The 26,016-nt window shown below is 36.3% G+C and overlaps 1 protein-coding gene across 1 annotated transcript; it reads right to left on the reverse strand.

Moving 5' to 3' along the window:
• Nucleotides 1-905: 905 nt before the first annotated feature.
• Nucleotides 906-13,324, reverse strand: LOC109079610. Its single transcript, XM_019094750.2, has 4 exons — nucleotides 13,299-13,324; nucleotides 4,834-4,941; nucleotides 4,082-4,387; nucleotides 906-1,543 (listed from the first exon to the last, which is right to left on the reverse strand). The coding sequence occupies exons 2-4, from the start codon at nucleotides 4,886-4,888 to the stop codon at nucleotides 1,185-1,187; spliced, it is 720 nt and encodes a 239-aa protein (XP_018950295.1). The 5' UTR covers nucleotides 4,889-4,941; nucleotides 13,299-13,324; the 3' UTR covers nucleotides 906-1,184.
• Nucleotides 13,325-26,016: the final 12,692 nt, after the last annotated feature.

The raw sequence follows: 26,016 nt of genomic DNA on the forward strand, positions 1-26,016 counted from the left end.
CATTGATGTGTCTTTGCTTGTCTTGTGTCCTTTTGCATAGCAGGTAAATTCATATACTTTTTAAAATACACAAAGATCAATTATGTTTTATGCAAGCATGTGCAATATCGAGCACATTGGGTTTTATTTCACCATGCAGGCTGATGTACAAAGGAAATACTTTTATCAGTATTGTGAGGAGTATACCCTTCTCATATATTTTTTATTTTTGATATCAGAATCAACATGAATAATAATTCAATGTTGGTTCATCACTTGCATCTTTGTGCAAAACTATTTGAGAAACACTATGCCAGACCCAGTGATGTATTTAGTGTAGTGTGAGTATGACTCCTAGTGGATGCAAGTAGAAGCGCATGAAACTTCTGGACTGTTTTATGTGAATATTTGCATAAACGGATTAGTGAAAATCACATGAAGATTAGAATAGTCAGATTTAATTAGTGCACATGTATAAACAGTGTTCAAGTCATTTTTCAGTTTGTCTTGTTTTGCTGGTTGCTGGTTTGTCATAACATGATTTCACATTCCCTTCAGCCAGCTTTGAACCAAAAAAAATAAAAATAAAAAATCCTTTTAAGATGCATAAACAATCAAAATTTTATTAGCGGCAGTTTTAAAAAATGGAACAAATCTTAAGTGCACATAGCCAAAGCAGTCATTGGAAAAAACACAAAACAAAAACAAACAAACCAAAAAATAATAATAATAACAAAACGATAACAGTATACAGTAACAAAATTATAATAACTGATTTTTAAAAGTGTTTTTTTTTTTTAAGTTAGAGGAAACTTTTCATTTGTTTTACTTTTGTGAATTAAAATAACTTTAAAATAATAATAAAAAATAATACAAATTATATAGATTATATTAATAAAAACTACAGTATATAAAACATTCACACACAAAACTAATATATACTATTTAATAAAAACGACAAGAGTGTCTCAATGATACTAAAATAACTAAGCTTTTCATCATTTTTATATTCAGTAGTCTTTCAATTCATTTGAGATTGATTAATTGAGAACATTTGCAAAATGCAGTTTGAAATAGTTTGGGTTTTTCATGTCAGTGCAATTAATAGTCATAATGCAGTAAGAGAGAAGCTGTGGGTCAGTTGTCAGTTCACTACTGTATCCTGTGGCCATGTCTTAGATAGTTGGAGACAAACAGGCTTTCAATCAAAACATCAGGCAAAGAAAGATAAGAGTCCATGACAAACAATGCTGTGTGCTGATCCTGCTAATGGGCCTGGAATCAGCATGAACTGGTACTTCAAACTCTTGATCTTTAAGGTATTTTCCGTGTTTGAGAGACCACAGTGAGCATTTATATTTCTCTTGATCGTCCTGGATGTTTAGGACACTTGTGATGCTGAACGTTCCATCAGAGTTCACCAGACTTGTGACTGTAGAGCTGGAAGTCAGGTTCTTGTCATAATGAAACCAGTTTATCATGCCCTCTGGGTACACACCATTAAAGCTACACTGCATTTGTTTGGGTTCAGGCATCTGGTGGGAGAATTCTCCGATGCATTGTCCTGCACAAATACAGTTACAAACATAAGGTATTAGAGTTAATGATGTGATATATATATAATTCTTTTTCTATGTAAAATAAAATTTATTTATTTCCATCAAATGAAAGTGGAAAGAAGTACATCTTAAAAATATTTTAAATATGGTTAGTACTACCGAATGTTATGACAAGTATTTATGCTTAACTAAAATTTCTAATGATTTAATTTGAGGTCATGTACTTAAATTTTTTTTGCAATGTAATTATACATTTGTAGTGAGAAATAGGAAATTGAGTACATTTAAAATATAGTAACTTTAGATATAATATGAAATACACTACAGTTAAAATTATAATCACATAATTTACGTGTGCTTTAGTATGTTGGTCAACACATCAAAATAAATGTATTTCTTCCAAGCATAAAATATTATTACAACCTAATTATTTTAAATGCACCTTAAAGTTAAAAGTTTAGTGTACTTGAGTGTTAAGAAACATTCAAATGAAATCTGTTTAAGAACACTTAAATTTCCTTTTATTTAATAATATTTTATTATGTGCAAGTGTTTGTAAAAAAAAAATAAAAAAACATGAAAATTATTAAACTGACATCGTTGTCATTGTACGCTGTAGGAAGGAGTACGAGGGAAATGAGGAGTGCAGTCAAAAGTCTTTAATCCAAGGAACACAGGGGAATTCCACACAAAGGGGGCTGGAGCAAACACACGTACACAACGAGTAGACCCGTCAGAGGAGAAAAGCACAGACAAGAACTTATATACGCAGGATAATTACCAAACACAGGTGCACAGAATGACTAATAAATCTAAATGAGGACAGGAACAAGACCAAATAAGGGAACACTAGAACAGGAACAGGGGCAAAACACAACATAGACAGGCCAGAATCCTAACATATCGCCCCCCTTCTGGAAGTGACGTGTTAACCCTGGAGTGGGCGTCATCATGGTGTGGAATGGGTGAACAGAGGGGGGGATGATTGGGAATAGTACTGACATGTGGGAGGGGGCTGGCAGACAGTGTCCAGGGAGGAGACAGGAGGGACTTGGAGCAGCAGGAGTCCAGCTGGACCCAGGCCACAGCTAAAATGTCGACCCATGGTGGAGCCGACGGAGGGAGGAGCCATGGAGGAGGATTGGCTGCTGAATCTAGGGGGCCGACCAACGGTGGAGGAGCCCAAGGCGGAGATGGAGAGCCAACGAGCCAAGCGGATACTGAGGATCCGGGGGGCCAGGGTGGGGCTGAAGGCTCTGTCAACCGAGGCAGAGGTGGAGATCCAGAGATCCGCAGCAGAGCCGGACCGACTGAGGACCAAGGTGGAGCGGGTGGGAGGAAGGAGTCCAACGGAGTTGGTGGTATGGAGTGCAGCCGAAGGAGCGGAGTCCTGAGGCTATGGTGGGTTTGATGCCCATCCAAGGCGGAGCCCTTAGGGACAAGAGAGCCCGGTGGAGCTGGTGGGTGGGTGGTCATTCGTGAGCCTCTGGGTTTTCAGGGCAAAACTCAGGATCACTAGGCTCCTCTGGGCTGGACATGGGAACAGGAGCCCTCTCCAGGCAGGACTCGGGAACCACAGCTCACTCAGGGCTGGACGTGGGAACAGGGGTAATAGAGGGCTCTGCAGAAGGCCTGGAGTGGATCTGGCGAGATCATCCACGAGGCAGGTGGTGAATGGCGATCCCTTTCTCGCCAGAGTCCACTCCACGAAGGCGGCAAAATCCTTTCGAGGACCATCTTCGGACTATGGTACTCTGCTCGCGGTGTTAAAGGTTGCATCGTAGAATGAGCAGAGTGCGTCGTCCGGGTAGCTAACAGCCTGAATAGTCTCGTATGGTCCTCCAGAGATCTCTCCCCCTGCTCCAGCAGGAGGAGGAGATATTCCGGGCGAAGGAGGGCATCCATGTGGGGAAACACAATGGAAACAAAAACACTGAGAGAATATGGGAAACAAAAATGGAGGGTAGACACACGGAGATAACTGTATTCGGTCAGGTCTTCTGTCACCGTACGCTGTAGGAAGGAGTGTGAGGGAAACAAGGAGTACAATCAAAAGTCTTTAATCCAAGGAACACAGGGGAAATCCAAACAAAGGGCACTGGAGCAAACACATGTACACAAGGAGTAGACCCGACAGAGGAGAAAAGCACAGACAAGAACTTATAAACACAGGATAATTACCAAACACAGGTGCACATAAAACTAAACGAGGACAGGAACAAGACCAGATAAGGGAGCACTAGAACAGAAACAGGGGCAAAACACAACATAGACAGTCCAGAATCCTGACAATTGTATTGTCTAATACAATGTGCAAATGTTTGGAGAATTATGACATTATTATTGTCAATATTATTTTATTTATTTATTTTTACTTGATAGCGGTACCTAAAAAAAGGCATTGTTTTAAAAATGTTTCGCACATGGATGCAGTGTTTTCTATGCGTTGATTTATTGATTCATACATTCTGTCATTCATTTATTCATTAAAATATGCGTGATACATACAACTTTGGACTGCTAAATGGTTTAAATACACTGACCTATAGATACATTGATTTCTTTTGCTCCATGTCCAGAGTCTGCCTTTATACAACAAAAATACGAGCCCATGTTTGCTGGTGTAGGATTTGAGATGGTTAATGTCAGTGCTTCTCCTGTGTAGTTGCACTCAAATCCTGGAGGTCTATTGCTGGATGTTGGATCACATTCAAAATCTTTGTCTTCTGTTTTTTTCCAGTATACTTTAACAATGCTCAATGGCATTGATGAGCTGATATTGCATTGTAAGACAGTCCTCTCATTGCAATTCACTGTCTGGTGTTTGACAGCACGCAGCTCTATTTCACCTGCATGCATCAGAAAGCAATATTAGCATATGCTTAGATATTTATATGCATACAAACTCAGCAAAAAAAAAAAAAAAAAAAAACGTTTATAAACTATTTTTTAGCATACTGTATTTTAAAGATAATTTCCAAATAAGCTCATTTTAAGTCCAAATAAGTTTTACAGATCTATAAGGGCTTAAACAATATTTTTCATGCTTGCTTAATGAACCATAAACAATTATTGCGCATGTTATTTACACGTTAAGAAATTTGAATGTGAGAGGAGCAAAAGTTTCTTTTTTGCTGAGTGTATGCTAAGCATGTGACAGAATGGGATACAAAATCAAAATCCTTTTAAAACTCTAAAACTTCATGTTGTGGGTTAAAGATGGAAAAACAAAGACGTTCAAGACTTTAAAACAGTCTATGTGGTAAAAACGCAAAACTATAGTTACATTGCTTACCTTTGGTGTAGTCTGATGACAGGACGATAATTAAAAATGGCATAATGGCGAACATCTTTTTTCCCCCTTTCAGAATAATGCTGGAAGTGGTTAGATGTGTGCTGTGTGCTGTGTGGAAGAAGAAAGTGGTAATGAAAGTGTTCTCGGGCTACACTCTGACTATGAACAGGGGAATTTTCTCCAAGCTGACAGCATGTAGTTGCTTACTCACTCTATGGCAGATTTTGTTCCTCCCTCTTTTATTATCTTCTTGTACTAAACAATGTTTAGTCTCTTATATCAGTTAACGGGGATTTCAAGATTTCAATCATCATTTCTCTTATCAAGAAATTCTCCCAAACATCCAACACCTTCTTGCATTTGCTTATATCTGGAATGTTAATGCATTTACAATATGGTTTTTTACTTTTCGAAAGGCAAAAGTGCACTTTCCCAGGAAAAGTATTGGACTCCCTCTTGTGTAATGAATTGAGAAACTCAAAACAGAAACTCAGCAGCAGGTCCAAGAAGAATCTTTGGAACTCTTCCACAAAATTGTCTTGGCTTTTGAGTTTACATGTTTTCAATTTTACTTTGGCAGCTTTCTTAAGAAATGGTAACACTTTAGAGTAGGGATACAGTTTATTGATAGTAAGTAAGGTAGTTGTTGCAGTAGTTAATGCATGGGATAGTGTTAAGGTAGTCTCAGCATCAGACGTCATGCCCACGGACCGTTGGCTGAATGTCTGATGCATACGGCACACAAAATTGGAAACACTAAAGGAGTTTCGAAGTCGTCATCGGATTGGTTGAATTACACAGGATTTCCGGGAGACGTGCGTGTCGCGTTCTTTAACTTTCTGCCTGGAAACAAATATGCATTGATGCCAAACCCCCTCATGTTAGAAGAAAGCCATCGTCTTTACAACTGTGACAATGAGTGCTTATCAGGATCAACTAAATGCTGGATTTTCAAAAGTATGTGAAATATTTAACATTTGCGGCATAGAATCTTTCAAAAACGTCCAAGAGTTTTACACATGGTCTGTTATTTTGGGGACATTTCCATGACCCTAAACATGATGTGGCACTCAATGAAACGTGATTGGTTGATTTATCTGTCAGTCATATGGCCTCTTGGGTGGCCCTTGCCATTCAAAGCGGCCAAGGTTCCCAGACCTTCTGCCATCAGTCTGAAGGTCTGGCTACGCGAGACTAGGGTTAAGGGATCTATAATATGGTTGGGCATTATGTGCTTTAAAAGTGCTAATAAACAGCATGCTGGGGCAATGCAGGACATAAAGCTGAGGAGTGGCTGAAGAGCCTTGATACAATGTTTTAAAATTTAGTGTTGTGTTCAGTTCTTCAGTTCATGAAATTTTATACAGAACTGGGACATGTATCAGTATGACTGTATAAACTGTATTTTTACTGTGAGTGATGTCAGAATGTCTTAGGGGTTCATTTTTTGCCTCTTTCCTTCATAGAGGCAAAGACCATTTCATTAATCATTATGTTATCAATTGTTCAAAGTGCTCCCTCAGAGACAAAGGGAGAATTGTGCTTGCACTCATATTACAAAGGTCAAAGTCAAAAAGAAACACACACCCAATACTTAACAAACAGCTGGATACAATCATTTTAGCACCTCAGTCTCAGTCAGAAAATGCTCTGAAAAACTTCTTCTCTGACCAGATTCATAGACTCTCTGAAAACATTAAGTTCCTCAACTGATTGCTATGTTTATTATTATTACTTTTTGTAAATCATCAGCTAAATTTTAAAGGGGACATAACACAATTTAATGGTAATCTTGAGTACCTATAGAGTTATATAGCATCCTTCATATCTCTGAAGAGTCTTTAGTTTTATCAGATTTATAAAAAACAGATACAGCTTTACGTTTCTCTCCGAAAACAGTCAAGCTCCTGGAGTTGTGCCGTGGGTGGAGCTTAAAGAGTCATGAGCATGCAAACTTTTGTGTAGCGATCGTCTGCAAGTTGTGACATCGACATACATAAAACAGGGACAAAAATAATTATTCACTTAAATTAACTATGGCTAAAGAATTAACAAATGAAGCACGTTGGTGGGCTGCTCTTGCTCTGACTCTGGTTGATGTGCGCATGCTCTTCTGACAGAAAGTGCCCATATAAGGAATTCCATCCTTTATGACATCATACAGGGCCATACTCTAAAAAACTTTCCGAAATTTATATGAACCCTGTATCTTTGGCACAGAAATATGGCATCATCCGTCCAACTCTTTTCTGAATCTTTGGTCATGTTTAGCTTAAGAATCCAAATCATTAACAGTGTAAATAAGTCTGAATGCATGAAATAGCATTAGACCTCCCCTTCAAGAGTTAAGGACACAGAACTGACGCAGTTAATGGTGTCTTCCGGTTTATTGCTACAGTGTGAAATTGACAGTAAAGAGTGACGAAAGACTCTTGAGTAAAGTAGGTTTATGATTTCACTGGAATGGATGGCGGGCTGTAAATGAGCAATAAAGAGGCCGAAAGGAAATCTCATTCAAAAACAAAATCGTCTAATCAAATACAATATGGCTTCAATGAGGGGATATTTTCTAAGTAATGCTGTCAAACAAGACATCTGTGATGAAATGCATTTTCATTCCACACATAGGATGCTTCTCTCTAACATGCCTTTTTATTCTGCACAGCATGCAACTCTGCAGCAGCTGATGGACATGAGAAATGCTGTGTAAATGTAAATCTGGGTTATCTTGCTCCATGCTGTTGAATTGGTTTGGTAGATAGTGTTGGGTTTGTTAGATTGGTTTTTGTTCGTCTAAGCTTCAGCTTTTTGCTGATGTGTTGTCTGTGTTTGTTATGATAATGGATAGCACTTTCGAATACTATTCTGTCATAAATTAATAACTACATAGGACATTCTAGTAGCTACAATTAACTAAAAAGTAAACTCTGATTAACAAATTAAGTAATAGCAATAATCAAAATAATAGTTGAATGAAGTAGTGCACTATAAGAAAATCAGTAGTTACTATATTTCATACCTCCCAGAGGACTATTAAGAACTACTATTTTATAATTAATGTGAGTAATGCATAAAGTAAATTAATTGTAAAGTGAAGATCATTGTAACCCATAGTAATGACTTAATTGAGAAGCAATTATTAATTATTTGGATTAGTATTCTAAAGTGAGAAGGACAATAACTTCCTGGTAATGACTGAAGTCATTGTAAGCATTTGAGGTTTTGTAAGGTTTTGGATAGTAAAATGATGACTCAAGTGTTACTACATCCTTTTAAAGAATTTACTAGCTAATTGGAACATTATTTTAAAGTGAAAAGCATGATAACTCTCTAGTAATGACACAAGTGTTACCAAATCCAGCAAAATGAATTACAACCTTACAAAAATCTCAAAAGCTTACAGTGACTTATAGTTTCACAAACTACTTAAAGTGTACAGCCAATTTCATTGGTTAAAAATAGGGTTGGGGTTAGGATTGTTTGTAACATTGTGTAAATAATCAGCACTGTAATAGACATGCCCAATTGAAATCTTTACAATTGGCTACAGGGTTAGCACTGAGCTGATTTGAAAAAAATTAATAAAAAATAAATAAATAAAAAATATTGTTATGAGTCAGTCATTATTAGGGAGTTATCATGCTTTTTACTTTAGAAATTTGTTGTAAATAATTCATAATTGCTTCGGAGGGATTTAGTAATACTTAAGTCATTACTAGAGGGTTACCATGATATTTACTTTAGAATGATAAATTATGCATTATTCATATTAAATATTAATCTGTATATAGTAGTTCTTATAAGTACTTTGAAAAGTATGACAAAAAAAAAAAAAAAAAAAAAAAAAAAACACATTTGACTAGTTAGTAGTGACCTACTTGCTTTTACGGTGTTATTACTTACTCATTTGTTAATCAGAGATTTTTGATAGTCTGGTTAATCAGAGATGAAATAGACCCTAACTTAAGTCTGATAACCCTAACTCTAGTCCTAACTAATTATTAACGCATTTACATAGTGTTACTCATTTATTCCTCTTATGGAACAGCATTCTAAAGTGTTCCCTGATTATGTATTTACTTCATATTCTTTGTGCACAGATGTGTCTCTAAAAATAAGTGCAGACTGTGTGATATTTGAAAATACCATTTATGAACCAGTAGATGACACTGTTGCTGTTTTTATATTTTCTGTTTACTGGTTGACAACAAAATGAAACCCTTTCAAGAACAAGCAATGGGTCTTTACTGGTTATTTATCATTTGCAATTTTTTTTAAAATGTAGCCTATATCATGTTGCAATAAGGATTTTAACAGAATCCAGCCTAGATATTTTGTCTATATTTTGAGACTGCTTTTGTTTATTTGTTTTGTTATTAATTTTCCATGCACAAATATTTATATTAATGCTGCATAATACACAAAAACAACAAAACGACAGAGGCAGCCACATGAGATCAGTCACACACAGGCTTATTTTTCAGATCATTTTTAGTCATTAAGGTGATATCTATCAGAAAAAAAAACAAAATTTGATGGATTTTACTAAGTGCTTCCTAATTGTTGTCAGTTTTCTGATACAAACGTCTCTCAATCTATCTTTCAAAGCGCTTCTAGGGACCTTTCAGGCAGGGAAAGTCTCTGGATGGATGATCAGTCAATCTCATGATTTCTCATAGAAATATCTTCTGATTTATTATCATTCCCTTTGGTATTCTGACTATCAAATGGTGTTAACTGGCTTCACAGAATTGCCGTGTTTGATGGCTCAGCACTTATTATTTCCATTTCCATTAAAAATGGGCAAGTCTTGCTGGGTTTGGCCTAAAACCAACTTTACATTTTACAACCATTGTAAGAATAATGAGACTGGCATGTTAATTAAGTAGTCAGGATCATCCTTAATTATATAACGGTAATGTGCTTCATAGTACTTGATACCAATAACTGCTAGTAATTAACAAACAAGCAGATAATTTCCCTTAGGTATAAGGTAGCCTATAGGTATAATTCATTTACAGGCCCACATCTCCTAGAAGCTGGAAAACACGTGGCAGTATGAGATGAACCAGTTAAACCTTTTTGATTTTTGATTAACAACTTAAATTTCAGCCTGTTCCTCACACAAAGTTATTATATGGATTCAGAAGACAGAATATACTGGTGTTTTTTTTATTTTTATTTTTTTATTTTGGACCTTGACAAGCAGTAGTCAGTTAAAAACAGCAGCTTAGACATTCTGCAAAATAACTCATTTTGTGTGTTTTCACACTCACAGAAGTGAGTGCATAATGATAGAATTTTCATTGTTACATGATTTATTCCTTTATCTGCTGCAAAGAACCAGTGAAAAAGCTCATAACCATTCTCAGAAAGTCATCTTGGGATCTCAGGAAAAACACTTGGCTCTTGCTCATTAGATGGTCATTTATCTCTTATCTTGATACTTGCACATAAAACGCTTCCAGCTACATCTCTTTGTTTTTGTCCTATCTTGCTTTCTGCCCTTTTTTCATTAGTACTGTATGTGTTACTCATAAGAGACTCTTTCAGTTTTTAGACATTCTCTGTGTGTTCTGTATCTGTTCTTAAAAATTTTCACCAATTCTGTCCAACACAATTTCTGGATGCATGTTTCTAATAGCTACTAATGGCCAATCTGGGAAAAGCAAAGTCATTTACTAATACTTTAATATGCATGTTCATATGTTTGTAAATGTGTTTTGGTTTCAGCTTATTTCTTGTGTGTGTGTGTGTGTGTGTGTGTGTGTGTGTGTGTTATACATTTTATTTTTTTTTATTTTTTTTACCCAAAGAATTGGACACATCATCCAAGATGAACTTCAGTATTAAGCTTTTCTGATAGTGTTGGCACATTATGCATCATAAATATGCTATATTGTGCCATGCATTTTTTAATATAGTGTCCTGAGGTAGGCAGCATTGTATCTATGCAACCAAAAACTCTGAATAACACAAAGAAAACAAAGCTGCATTTGTAACAATGAAAACCGAAACTGAGCTGAACTAAACTAAACTAAACTAAACTAAACTAAACTAAACTAAACTAAACTAAACTAAACTAAATCAAATCTAATCTAGTTTAATCCAGATTGGATGAAGACTACAGGTTTTCTATTCAGAACAAAAGTGTCCATTGTTTTTATTGTAAAAAAACTGGATTATCTATCTATCTATCTATCTATCTATCTATCTATCTATCTATCTATCTATCTATCTATCTATCTATCTATCTATCTATCTATCTATCTATCTATCTATCTATCTATCCATCCATCCATCCATCCATCCATCCATCCATCCATCCATCCATCCATCCATCCATCTACCTATCTATAATTTAAATTATATTTAAATATAAATATTTTATATATAAATAAACAAATTTTCCTTAAAAATATGCATGCATGTGTGTGTATTCATATATACATAAATATACAGAGTATACAAACATATGTTATGTTAACAAAACCTTTATTTTGGATGCGATTTATCGCGATGTACAGTACAGGTCAAAAGTTTGGAAACATTACTATTTTTAATGTTTTTGAAAGAAGTCTCTTCTGCTCATCAAGGCTGCATTTATTTGATCAAAAATACAGAAAAAACAGTAATATTGTGAAATATTATTACAACTTATTCCTGTGATGCAAAGCTGAATTTTCAGCATCATTACTCCAGCCTTCAGTGTCACATGTAACATCCAGTCTATCACATGATCATTTAGAAATCATTCTAATATTCTGATTTATTATGAGTGTTGGAAACAGTTCTGCTGTCTAATATATTTGATGAATAAAAGGTTAAAAAGAACTGCATTTATTCAAAATAAAAATACAAATTCTAATAATATATATTCTAATAATATATTTTCTTTACTATCACTTTTTATCAATTTAACACATCCTTGCTGAATAAAAGTATTGATTTTATTAAAAAAAAGAAAGAAAAAAAATTACTGACCCCAAATTACTGACCAGTAGTGTATATTGTTATTACAAAATATTTATATTTTAAAAACATAGTTTCTTCTTTTTTTTTTTTTTTATTCATCAAAGTATCCTAAAAAAGTATCACATGTTCTGAAAAAATATCAAGCAGCAGAACTGTTTCCAACTTTGATAATGAATCATCATATTAGAATGATTTCTAAAGGATCATGTGATAATGATCCTAAAAATTCAGCTTTGCATCACAGAAGTAAATGATAATTTAAAGTATAATAAATGTAAAAACAATTATTTTAAATTGTAATAATATATCACAATATTACATTTTTTTTCTGTATTTTTTAATAAGATTTTTGTTTTATTTTTGAGGATGTGATAATTTTTTTTAAAACATTAAAAATAGTAATGTTTCCAAACTTTTGACCTGTACTGTATATACTAGTCTTCATGTTCTGTCTCTTTTCCCAACCACTGCAAAAATAAATAAATAAATAAGAACAAGAGCGCACATAATAAAATAATTAAAAAACAACATGTCCTTTAGGGCTTGAAAACATCAATAAATCTGTTTCAACAGAATGCATTTTAAACAACATGAGTTTCAGTAAAAGAAAAATACAGCATATTAATTTTTGAGAGTTGCTCCTGAGAGTTGAACATGATACACTGCCATTAAAATGTGTCCATATTTTGTCCACTACATGTTAAGCAAACCCAAAATCTTCCCAAAATCTTCCCAATACTGTATGTAAATGTGGAAGCATGCAGAGCTCTTCTGTGTGGCACAGGAGGAGTCCACAGCAACAGACCATAAATGCATGTCATGTTTTCTTCTGTGATCATATAATCATAGGGAACTTTCTTGACATCTATTCATACTTCAACCCTCAAGGGCATGAATTATTAGACCACAAAGAGGGAAAAATCTTAACATTTTCTTTTCATTTAACATGTTCACTGGACAGCCCTTGTAGGAAGAAGCTGAAAGTATAGCAGTTAAAGCAGTAAATTCCAGTTAAACATAATAAGCAGTTGTTAGTTTGTTGCGTGAGAGCATTATTTTGCTACCGTTACCTTTGAAAACTTTGAAAACACTGAGATGACGTGCTGCTGCTCTCCTGCTTCATCTATAAATACAACAATCTCAACAGTGCAGCTGTTTCTTTGCAGGGAGGGTTTTGAAAATTTGAGGATAATTCAGTGGATATATCAACATTATCATGTGCGTGTGCAGAAACCCAAAGTCTTGAAAATCTGGTTTATTTGGGTTCCTGCACATGTTAGCGCAAAAGGAAAAGAAGAAGTGAATATTTTAGCTAAACAATCTCTGAAGTCACACAGAGTAGGTTTGCAGAATAAAATATCATAAAAAAATAAAACTCAAAAAATGTGGCAGGAATATAATAATGAAACAGGAAGACATTTGTATAATATTCAAAGCCTTGATGGTGTTGAAAGAGAGACTAGTAAAATTTGAAAGTAAAAAGTAGTCACCTTGTCTCTGTCTGTGTGATTTAATATGCATGTTCTGTGTATGTTTAAGTTTATAGGTTGTGTGTTTGTATGTTTTTGTTATGGTGTATCTGTTCACATACCTGTAATTTATTTTTGTGTTTTAAGTGTTGTCCTTTCCTTTGTTCCTTTGTCCCGTGTTGTCTACACTATGTGCTTTGTGTGTGTTCCTGCTTGCCCCGTGTTACCCTTATTTTGATAATTTAAGACCGTAATCGTGAATCTCCTGCATCTGCTCGTCCTTCGCTCCTGCACAGTAGACATTCCTGACAATATCTCACCATGAATAGTTGAAATAACTTACACTATAATGAACACAATGAACACCGTGTATCAGAAGGTCAAGGCACCCATGAAAATGAAAAGAAATTATACATCCACTGAATTTTCTAAGGATTTGACGAAACATTTGCACTGTTGTGATGTGAAGCTACTGATAAATGACTCGCCCATGACATGTGGTTAATTACGAAGCCATTGTTTGGTTAGGAGCACTGACATTTGACTCTGGTTATGGAACACTGGTCAGTAACGGTGTGTGTGAGCTCTTGGAGCGTCTGCAAAAATAATTTGATTGAACAGAATGGAATGGGGGTAGGGATCTGCTGATGTCTGTAATGGAAAATTTATCCATCTGTGCATTTTAAGCAAATGATGTAGAGCATTAATTAGTATGATTCACCTGTATCAGCACTGCCAAACATCATGCATCACTGTATAGTACATTATACAACATAAAACCATCAGCTACTGCCAAAACAACTACTATAATGTAATATTTGGGTCACACTTTATTTCGATAGTACACTTTAGACATTCTACTTACTGTAAGTAACTTTGTAACTACTTCATTAGAGCATTTGTAGACTGTTAGGGTTAGTAGAATAATCAACTTTACAGAAAATTTTATTAAATTTTTGTTTGTTTGTTTTGAGTTGTGATTCTACAATATTTAGTAGTAGCTTATCAGTGGTAATTTTTAGTTTATTAAAGACGTAATCAAACAGACGATGAACACTATTAACAGCAATTATTATATGATGCAATCAAACTTACAGCAAAATTTGGTAGTTCTGTATGTTGTTTCAGGGTTGGCATCATCTGAGGGGTTGGCATCATCTCTTCTCAGGTGTTCTGGATCCAGACTGGAGCTTGTGCAAAACAGAGAAACAAAAAGAGACATAATTAGCGTAGCTGCTGTTCCAACCAAGTGAAATTAATTAGTTTAACCCAAGCTAAAGAATAATAATGCGCATTTGATCAGATATAACTGCAGTCCAAAATTATGAGATGCATTATTTGAATGCTTGGCCAAAGAGGTGTGTTTTTAATCTAGATTTAAACAGAGGAAGTGTGTCTGAACCCCGAACATTATCAGGAAGGCTATTCCAGAGTTTGGGAGCCACATGCAAAAAAGCTCTACCTCCTTTAGTGGACTTTGCTATCCTAGGTACTACCAAAAGTCTTAGAGTTTTGTGACCTTGGGGAGCGTGATGGATTGTAGCGTGGTAGAAGACCAGTTAGGTACGCAGGAGCTAAACCATTAAGGGCCTTGTAGGTAAGTAATAATGTTTTGTAACTGATACAGAACTTAATAGGTAGCCAGTGCAGAGACTGTAGTATTGGGGTAATATGATCATATTTTCTTGACCTGGTAAGGACTCTAGCCGCTGCATTTTGGACTACCTGTAGCTTGTTTATTGAGGATGCAGGACAACCACCTAGCAGTGCATTGCAGTTGTATTTTGGAGTGGTTGTGGATTGTTTATTTAGGTTTTATGAATAAGAAATAGGTGTGATGTTTCGTAGTTTGGCAATGTTTCTAAGATGGAAGGTTTTTGTAACATGGGAAATATGGTTTTCAAGAGACAAGTTGCTATCTAATATAACACCCAGATTTTCGACTGTAGAGGAAGTAACAGTACATCCGTCTAGTTGCAAATTGTAATCTACGAGATTCTGTGTAATGTTTTTTGGTCCAATAAGTAATATCTCTGTCTTATCAGAATTTAATAGGAAACAAATATTGGTAATCCAATGTTAGCTTAGATAATTTTGAAGTTTCATCTGGTCTCGTTGAGATATATAGTTGAGTATCATCAGCATAACAGTGAAAACTAATCCCGTATTTTCTAATAATACTACCAAGGGGCAACATGTATATTGAAAATAGCAGAGGACCTAGGACAGATCCTTGAGGCACTCCATATTTTACTGGTGATAAAGGAGATGACTCCCCATTTAAATAAACAAAGTGGTAGTGATCAGTCTTTTTATTTTTTTTCATTCTTAAAGATTGCTGTTGTGTTATTGTATAGTTTTGTAATTGATCTATGAGTATGTCATGATCTATGGTGTCAAACAAAGCACTAAGTAAAACTAAAGGGAAAAAAAGTGAAAGTGACGTGATATACAGCCAAGTATGGTGACCCATACTCAGAATTCGTGCTCTGCATTTAATCCATCCAAAGTGCACACACACAGCAGTGTACACACACACACACTGTGAACACACACCCGAAGCAGTGGGCAGCCATTTATGCTGCAGCGCCCGGGGAGCAGCTGGGGGTTCGGTGCCTTGCTCAAGGCACCTGAGTCATGGTATTGCCAGCCCAAGACTCGAACCCACAACCTTAGGATTAGAAGTTAAACTCTCTAACCACTAGGCCATGACTTCCCCAAACTAGCAATGAGATGCAGCCTTGGTCTGATGCAAGAAGCAAGTCATTTGTAATTTTAACAAGTGCAGTTTCTGTGCTATGGTGGGGCCTGAAACCTGACTGAAAATCTTCATAGAGATTTTTTTTTTTTTTTTTTTTTTTGCAGGAAGGCGCACAATCGAGCAGTCACAACATTTTATAAAATTTTAGACATAAATGGAAGATTAGAAATGGGTCTGTAATTTGCCAGTTAACTAGGATCTAGTTGTGGTTTCTTAATAAAATGCTTAATAACCGCCAGCTTGAATGGTTTTGGGACGTGTCCTAAAGATAATGAAGTGTTAATAATATTGAGAAGCAATACATTTTTAGAGCCAGATGGTGTAGCATCTACCGACAAGCTTACTTGCAATCCTTGATCCCTTGCGTGACACAAACAATCTCACAGTGTTCTTCAAATGAAAATATTGTGCAGTACGTAGACCTAGACCTCAGGATCTTTCCAAGAGATCAAGCTGTTAACATTTGTATGCCGTACTGCTGCAGTGGGTGGCAGAAGTCAAATGTATGCTATTTCCATTATCAGGAAGTGCTGCCCTTGTCCTTTATATGCAGATGAAAGACAGTGATGTGCATCGTGGCAGGTTGACAGCCCCTCACAAACACTAACCCGCATGACAGTGCTGATTGTGGAGCTGTAAGGGTCAGTGGAGTGTGTGATGGAGTCATCCTCTGTGTCTCAGCCTGCATACTGATGGCCACAAATGATACAGATTTCCGCTGAAAGATTTGTTAATTTCTTTTCTTTTCCTGCTTGGTCTCAGTGATGTTTTCCCCTCTTCTCTTTTCACTAAATCACCTTTCCACTTTATAGGTTCTCTTTATATGCATTAAATAGTCTACATGTAAAACCACATAAGTTGAAAAAAAATATATATAATAATAAATAAAACATAACTCTAGCAAGTGCATATTATGTTTATAATAAGGTGCTTCTGAACCTTTTTTCAAAGGTGTTAAAGCCATATCTTACTTTTCACAGATATTATAGTGTGTTTTATGTACTTGTGTTCAAATCTAGTGTCAATCAACACTCTGTGTTGAACCCGTGTCCTTAGCTTAATTAGCATGATTATTATTTTACCTTAATTAGCTTGAATTGTGTGATGTATTAAATATAACATTTGGTATTTAAACAGCCCAAAACAACCCAATTTCCTGTAAATGCACCGCTTTGGATTCAAGATCAAATAAAATGTAACATTTTCAATAGTCCTGCTGTTTAACATGAAGCTGCATTGATAATAATTTCAAAGGAATTAGCAACATCCATCCTTTCATTCTCCGAACTGCTTGTCCTAAGAAGGAAGGAATTAGCAACATGCTGTGTTAAATTGTTATAATTGGCATGTTGAACGAAAGGCCAATAGTATTTCATATCAATCATTACTGATTTAGAATAACAAATACCTATAATATCAATACAGTTGGATGCGGGACTGACTCCCTCACCAAACTAGAAACTTAATTACAGTATACACACATCCTCAACAATAAAAAATATCCAGACAGAATCAGAATTCACTTATTACTCTTAAAGTTTATTGAAAATCACAGAGTCTGACAGAACAATATCAAAATGAGCAATGTAGTGTCTATATTCAAAATGACTAGTCATGGATTTAAAATGTATGTTTTGTCTTTTGGAGTAACTCAAAAAAAAAAAAAAAAAAAAAAAACTAATTTGAAAATCCCATCCTTTAAAATGTTTCTCATCAGGACCCCACCAGGAAGTAAATAAGATTTTCTAGCATGTGAGTTTGTGGGAGAGTTTTACCTCCTACTATTCATTAAGTTTATAATGTTCATGGTGAACTACATTGGTGTTCATTAATTTAGTCCCACAGTATGACTTCTCTATAATAGAAAGAGATTAACATCAAAAGTAAGTGAAAGCTTTGCTTATTTGTGTGGATGTTAGCACAAGGGAATCTGCCCTGCTGAAACATATAGCTTAAACTAAATAATGGTGGTTTTCTGGTCTTAGATGTTCTAGTTCAAAACCCTTGTAAAACCAGACCAGCCTAAAAATGTGGGCCATGGTGAAAGGCCAGCTAAGTATTCAGCTCAGGTTTAAACTGTGTTGTTGTTGTTTTAACTTACAGAAATTGTGACCAGTTACAACATCTTTAAACGATACATTTTATCCCAAAAATGGTTGATTTCTACAGGATTTCCAGGAAATGTGTCTGTCACAATCTTTAACGGTTCACCTGGAAACAAAGCCGCTGTAATGCCAAACTCCCTCATTGAAGAAGAAAGCCAATGTGTTTACAATTGTAATAATAATTACTTATCAGGATCAACTAGACACTGGAATTTCAAAATTATTTGAAGTTCATGGCATATACTTTGTTCCTGTAACAAGGAGTCAAAGGCGAGCAGATCCATTTACAGCTTTTATTAATCAAAGTCAGAAACAGACAAGATCAATCACCATTGTCAGGGATAACACAGATAATCCAGAGACATAGACGTATTCCAGGCAGAGGTCGGGGCAAACAAGAGCAATGGTCAAAGGGGCAGGTGGCAGAGAATCACAGGCGGTACAAACAACCCAAAATAATACACGGCAAGAACAAACACAAGGAAAGCGCTCAGAAATGTCAGACTGGGCTAAACAAGACTTCGCAATAAATGAGAGTCCAAACACAGTATATATAGGGGAGTGGTAATGGGGAACACCTGGCGGTGATTAGCCCTAGGTACGGGATTATGGGAAATGGAGTTCAGACACCAAATGCAAGAGTCCTGAGTGGAGTGCCCTCTACTGGAGTTCATGACGAACGTGACAGTGCCATTTTTGCAGTAAACTAGCATGACATTCGCATTTACATAGTTAGTAGTTTCATGTCCCTAAATCTTGACACTGAACAAAACGAACTGTGAATGGATGCTTTACATGTTCGTCAGATGCCTCTTTGGGTGGTTCTCGATCAATGAAAGCTGAGATGGAGTCCAGACCCTCTGCCGTCAGTCTGAACAATCTCATTGCACAGCATCTGAAATGTTGTTAATCTGAAATGCCTGAGCCAAGTCTGTTGTCAAAGTATTTCTGTATAATTGCCTCCCAGAACTATACGACTGTTTTACCAAACAGCAGCATCCATCTCCGAAAGCAATTCTTGTATTTATTGTGTTTTGTTTGCTCTCTCTGAGGTGCAAATAATTTATTATATGTGAAAATTATTATATTCAGTGGCTTCTCCTACTTTTCTTAGTAATATATAGTCAGGAAGATATTATTTTGTTCTATTTGACTCGTTGGATGGAAATGGTGCTTATTCGCAAATGTTTTATGTGATATTCCAATTTTGCACATAAATTAAGCAATTTTGGATGAAAACATAGCCCCTGCCAATGGCATTCAGATCCCATGGGATAATTTGGACACTCAGTAAATTTACTACTGACATCCAGTCAACCCACTCAAACAGTGGCGACTGCTCCAAACAAAAAATTGTTTTGCCAGAATGAAATGAAGCAAAGCAAAGCAGGAAAAGTCCTGTCAACACAGATCCTTTGCATAAACGTATGCCTGCTGCACAGACTTGCTGAGTTAAAGTGTTGCTTCATTACTGGAGGCCACTTTTCTTTTCCCCAGAGCTGTCAGGAGTCATGAGAGCCAGATGAGATGCTGAGGAGATGTGACAGAGGTTGTCTGCTCTAATAGATTCTAGCCCGTGAGAGCAGCTCCATTTAAATCAGACTCTGTGTTAATGTGTTAATGAATCTACCGGTAGAGCTCGAGGGGAAAGGCTAATGTGGAGAGGCAGTTTTCATCACGCTAACGCTAACGGGGCGGGAGACACAGCCTTAGCGTCTTCAGAAGTCAGCACAGGATCTGTTATTGAGAGCTGTTTTTTTTTCTTTTTCAGAACAACAGGAAATTGTATAAAGGAAGTAAAGGAGACCCAGACTCAATGGAAAAATAGGACTGTACCTACATTTTTAAATACTTTTACAAACAGCAACCAGACATATCTTAATGCTCCACAGAAGTGTTCCTGTGGCTCAGTGGTAGAGCATTGCGTTAGCAGCGCAAAAGGTTATGGGTTTGATTCCCAGGGAACACATGTTAGGTCAAAAAATGTTAGCCTGAATGCACTATAAGTCGCTTTGGATAAAAGCGTCTGCTAAATGCATAAATGTAAATGTAAGTTAAAGTAGTTAAATGTATACAGGTTTGGAACAACATGAGGATGAGAAAATGATGAAGGAATATAAAATCAAACACTGCATATCTAAACATCAAAATACACTCACAGAATGAAGCAGACCGTGTTTGTTTCTTTCAGCAGTTCTCAAGCTCTCAAGCATATTAATGTGTCAAACCACAGCTATTGATCACAGTGGTAACGTCCTCCGTTAATACTCATGAACTCACAGTCAGCAGCGAAAGTTTCCCCATCAGCATACACTGACTCCTGCTGCCTGTGCACAGTGTGAGGGGAAAAGTCTTTGTAGAAGTGTGGTGAAAGATGAGGCACAAACAAAAATGTTGAAGGTGGAAGTTACTGTGGAATGTTTATGAAAAGTAAAAGTCAGGGGAAGGTGATGAGTGGGTCCAATGTGCCACAGCAAATCTAGAGTTTGCATCCTTCTGTACATTTGCAAAGCATTCAGCGATCTGCTGTTGAGGTAAATAATGTTTAAACAGACGTACTGCAAGTTTTGTAATACCAATAACTGCAACCTTATGTTATCGAATCTAACATTATTATAACGGTGCAGTTTCAAAGAGAGAAATAATTATGCTATTTATAGGGCTATGAGTCCTGTCCCAAAAAGAAATGATTCTTTGAATGTGAAGCATTTGGAACTGAGCGTCTACCCCAGAGATTGGTGTGTAAGATATTCAGATATGGCATCACAAAGATTATTACCTCATCATTACATTGATTACCAAACTACTACACATCCCAGAAGAACTAAAACAGCTAGAAATGCGTATCTCGGTTTACCCCAGTGAGTCGAATCTTTTGATTCCATTTACCAAAGAGATGTATTTGTTCGCTGATTCATTTAGTGATTTTCTGTTGATAATCAATGCCATGTCAACCAGTGAGTGTATTTTGGGTATTATGAGTGAGTCATTAAATCATTAACCCAACAGATTTGTTAAAATTTTAAATAAGAATCAATGACTTTAAGATTTAACAAGGCCATCAGCTAAACAGTCATTGCTACCTGACTGATCACAAGAGCACCATTAAAAGGAATTAAAGCGAAATTAATAATGACAAGTTTATTTCAGACTGACCACAAATGCTTTATTGCATGTATGGCATATATGTTTTATTTATTTATTTTATTATTATAATTTTATATATGTGCAAAACTTAAACATAATTTACTGTACAGTGTACAAATGCCAAGATCTCTTATCATTCATGCTATTAATCATAATAGTATAAATCTTAGGTCTTCAGGTGCTCCTGGTGATCGACTTTCCTGCAAATTTCATTTCCAAACTTCTTCAGCACACATGGCCTGTGATTTTTCAAGTGATCCTGAAGACCTTGATCAGTTTATTCAGGGGTGTTTGAATAGGGTTGGAGCTAAACTCTACAGGACAGTAGGTCCCCGGGAGCAGGGTTTAAAACTGATGGTGTAAATCATACGTTATAATGCACTCTGCCTCCATTTTTTTAAGAACTGAGAAAGATACTTCCCCATGGCAAAAGATCAATTGTGGACTCTGGGCGCAGCCAATTCAAGTTAGCGTGGGAGTGTTTAGCATTCCTGCTCAGTCTACCTACGAGACCGGTACAAGTGCCCTCTGAGGGATCAGACTTACCCCACTGAGTCACCGATGCTGCTTTGTCCTCTCCTATTTATCCCTGATGGTGAACAGGTGTTTGTCCACATGACCAGCCCATTACCTTTCCATATTAATTACTCGTGGTTGATGCACAGGCGCTTTACAATATGCCACCAGAGGTTAGCTGGCACCCAAGCATATGCACATGCTGACATTAAAGGCATGTCAATCCTATCAGATGCACCACTTATTCGTGCCAATGCAGCGTCCATGATGTTGACAAAACTTTTTGCTCTGTTTTCTTGATTTAATGACAGCTTTATCTTAAAAAAAATCAATTCTCCTTTGAAAATGTGTTCTGGCTGGAATCTCTGACTTTGTTTTAGTTTGTGAAACCCGCCCACTGCCAGTTTACCCAACTGTATTTCAGCACCCCAGGTTGCCAATTGCCGGAAAACACAGCATATTTTTAAATTTATTCACTGACAAATGCACTCGTTCCTGTTTGTGTCGTCAATCTGGCAACCTGTGTGTGCATCAAGTCTGAGGAGGAGGGGCCGGGTGAAAAAAACACTTTCCAATATTTTGAATTTGGACTGCAATACCTAGTTTAACCACTCGCTGTCAATCCTACATACAGCACCTTTAATAATAAACAAAAGTGTATTATGATAGCACTAAAATAAATTAAAACTAACAATTACATATATATCACAATTTTAATCGAGATATCACCTTTTCAGTCATCTCAAAACAAGTCATGTATTTGGCTTAATATGGACTGGAATCTTGCAGGCGGCCCTTTTTGTGTGCATACTGGCTCAGCTGCATGTTGGTGTAACAAATCTACTTTTTCAGTCTAAACATAAACTCATAACTTAACGCATGGAGGATGTTCAGCAAGCTAATAAATGAATGATGAGGCTGAGACACACACAACTCAACAGGGACTGTGATTTGCTTGAGTAGGAGTATGGGTTGAGAGAAGGGTCAGTTTTGGAATCTAACACAGTCATCTACTGTGCTTCACAATGTTTTGATGCGACTCAGAAAAGGTTTGGTTATGGCTCAGCGAGCACAGTTTTATTAGTACAGAGAGAATAGGCCAGTATCACCGAGGGGTCATGAAAAAGCTTCTTATTGTACTTTAAAATAGCAAAGCTGTCATTCAGTGCAGATCTTCAGCATCAGCTTCGGTGTATGAATAAGGGGATCTGGCATTTTTCTCACTTAGCATTTATATTTAAAGCATGTTGAGCTCAGTGTCCTTAATACAGTATATCATGCTGAAGAAGATTCATACATTGATTCAGAAGAATGACTTGAGCGGGGCAGAGTGAGCTTTCAGTCTCACGAGGGCTCTCAAAGCTTCTCATAAAGACATGTATGAATTCTGGGTTCTTGGGAAACATAAAGTTATTTTTGAATGGGGTGGTGATAGTGTTTAAAGTTCCGGTCTAGTATAACCTAAATGCTATTGATTTGCAGGAATGATACACTTACCGAAAAGTCTGATATCCCTTAACACCTTAGTGTCCTTGAGAAAGGCACCTTACCCAAGTTCCTCCAAGAAAATGTCTTATAGGTTATAAATCTTTTTTAGGGTAAGAAAGCAGCTTCTAAATGACTGAGATAACTGTATCTGGCAGATCTCTGCAGACTGTGTACTTGGGTGTGAATGTGAATTTAGGACAACTGAACATCTTTATTTATCTGTATGACTTTATACTCTAAGTTGTGTCCTCCTCCACAGAGGAACTTATCAGACAAATGACAGTGAACACAATAAAGTAAAGATTTTGCTGCGGTAAAAGTTGCACTACCGAAATTTGTTCTCACAATCGCCACTGCTCTTTTGCATGGATGAATCTGATGGTTTGAGGAATAATGGTGACTGATCAATACCATCTCAAAGCAGATTGTGCTGCACCAAGATCTGACAGTTAGAAGATCTTCCAGCAAAGCATATATCAGTGTAGCAAATCAGCTTAAAGGGGGATATGAATAATTAATCATAACTATTTATAATTAATTATAAATATTTAGATCTGCTGAAAGTATTAACTTGACATCTCAGTGTCAGCTGTCTGTCAATTCTAAGAATGTTAATTTCCTGGTTTCTTTCTGTACAATACTACTCAGAGCATGTAGCAAAAATCTTGGGGACTCCAGTTATGAGCAAACAATGAACAACCTCAAGTGTGATACAAGTAAGTCTTTATTAACTACATAAACACTTAAACTAGTCTAACACACACACACACACACACACACACACACACACACACACACACACACACACACATTTTCTTTCCATCCTTATCCATCGGATCTTTCTTTGGGATCTAAATTCTTAGAACACTAATATGTTGCATAGGTATCAACATATAATATACACTCATTTAGATCATCAGAAGACATAGATACTAATCTTGGTAAGATTACACATAGGCAAGATTACATGAACAAGTGGTTCTATCATAAGCATGCATAAAACAGTCAAATTCAACAGACAATATACAATGATATACACAATGACCTGAAGGATATGTGTGTTCATTCAAAGAGAGGTTTTCTTATGAACTTATTAGAGAAGAGTCCCTTTTTGTGGGCATTATGTGTCTGTTTTAGAGAGACTTGAGTAAGGAGTTGCTTTGCACGCATTCCTTTGAGCCATAAAACTAGTGTTATCAGATACTTTGTCTTTGGTTGCTAGGGAACCAGAGGTCTGTTCTGCCTTTTCGAGGTGTTAGTTGTATTTCGGGGGAAGGGTCCATAGACCCTTTGGTTAGATGAGGGGGCGTTAGATATTATTTGTTAAATATAACAAATAGTTATGTGTGTCTGATTGGTCCAAATTTTACATCAGAAATCATATCTACCTCTCTGGAACAGATTTTGTTTTGTGTGGTGTTGTTTTGAATGGGTTAACAATTGTTAAATGTTATTAAATCCTAGATATGTTGGCTAGTTTGAACAACACTAATTATTGTTGCAACAAGCTACAATCAATACCCACACATGTGATATACTAGCTGGACCTTATGCAAAGATGACAATATATAAGCTTGGAATTGCCACCCAAATCTGACCTGACTGCTCAGAAAACAAAATTATTTCAGTCTTCTGAAGCTGAATGATAGCTTTATATGAGGAACAGACTAAAATACTATATAAGTTCCGGATGGAATACCCTACATGACTTTTTGAATATGAACAGATTAGGCATCATCCACTTTCCGACTTTGTAAATGGTTACAGAGAAAAAAAAAGGGGCATCGTACACTTAATGACTGAGGAAAAGCAGAGTCCTTGTGAACACAACAGACTCATTCAGAAACACCATGTTGCTAGAAGACGCATAACAAATTAAAACAATGTGTATTAAAAACTGACTCAAAATATGGGACGGATTCATATTCTGAAGCTAAAAACATTGTGATTTTCTGTGATATCTGTCAAATCTGACTTACCAAAATCTGCAGACAGGATCTGACTTTAGACAAATAGTGTTGATTCACCCAGCCTGGAAATCGGGCCAAAAATTTTGCTAGTAAATTCTATAAACTCCAGCCTTTATTCACAGAAGAAAAAAATAAAAAAAATAAAGAAAGAAATAAGATAAAAAAAATAACAAATCTCACCTATGCAGCTCTTAAATTATGCAAAATCCATCATGACATCAAATCAATGCAAAACATCAAGGGTTTTGAAGCTGAATGCGAGTGCAAAAGGAGGTTTCGAGAGAAAAAAGAAAAAAATTACAGCAATGGCATGGCAGGAGAGCTGTGCCCCTAATGATGTGTTTGGTCTTGAACTCAGTGGAGATGAGGAACAAGAGAAACGTTCAATTACTCTCAATCAATGCATTAGTGCTAATCAAGGGGAAGAACACAGCTGCGGATACTGGGGAGAAAAAGGTCAGGATGAAAATGTTCTATGAATTAGGCATGTCTAAACATTTAAATGAGACTAAACATATTATGCTGGCTTGACAAAGTTAACATACTGTTATTGTATAAACTTGCTAATTTATAAAAGATGATTGTTCCAAAGGCATCCAATAAATCCATTGCTTTAAAAGTGCCACTGATTGTTAAAAGTTGAAGGTGAGACACTGGAAATACTGAGATGTAATGTGACTATCTATTTACCATCTAACAACCACTTAGCCCATAACAACCACCCATGGTGCTCTAGCAACAACCTATTCTAC

This window comes from Cyprinus carpio, chromosome A13, assembly GCF_018340385.1.
Source record: "Cyprinus carpio isolate SPL01 chromosome A13, ASM1834038v1, whole genome shotgun sequence".
NCBI lineage: Eukaryota > Metazoa > Chordata > Actinopteri > Cypriniformes > Cyprinidae > Cyprinus > Cyprinus carpio.

Coding starts and splice junctions, on each gene's coding strand:
- LOC109079610 (XM_019094750.2), bottom strand. CDS start 4,888: ATGTTCGCCATTATGCCATTTTTAATTATCGTCCTGTCATCAGACTAC. Junction 4,388..4,833: donor GTCATCAGACTACACCAAAG/GTAAGCAATGTA, acceptor TGATGCATGCAG/GTGAAATAGAGCTGCGTGCT. Junction 1,544..4,081: donor AGAAATCAATGTATCTATAG/GTCAGTGTATTT, acceptor GTATTTGTGCAG/GACAATGCATCGGAGAATTC.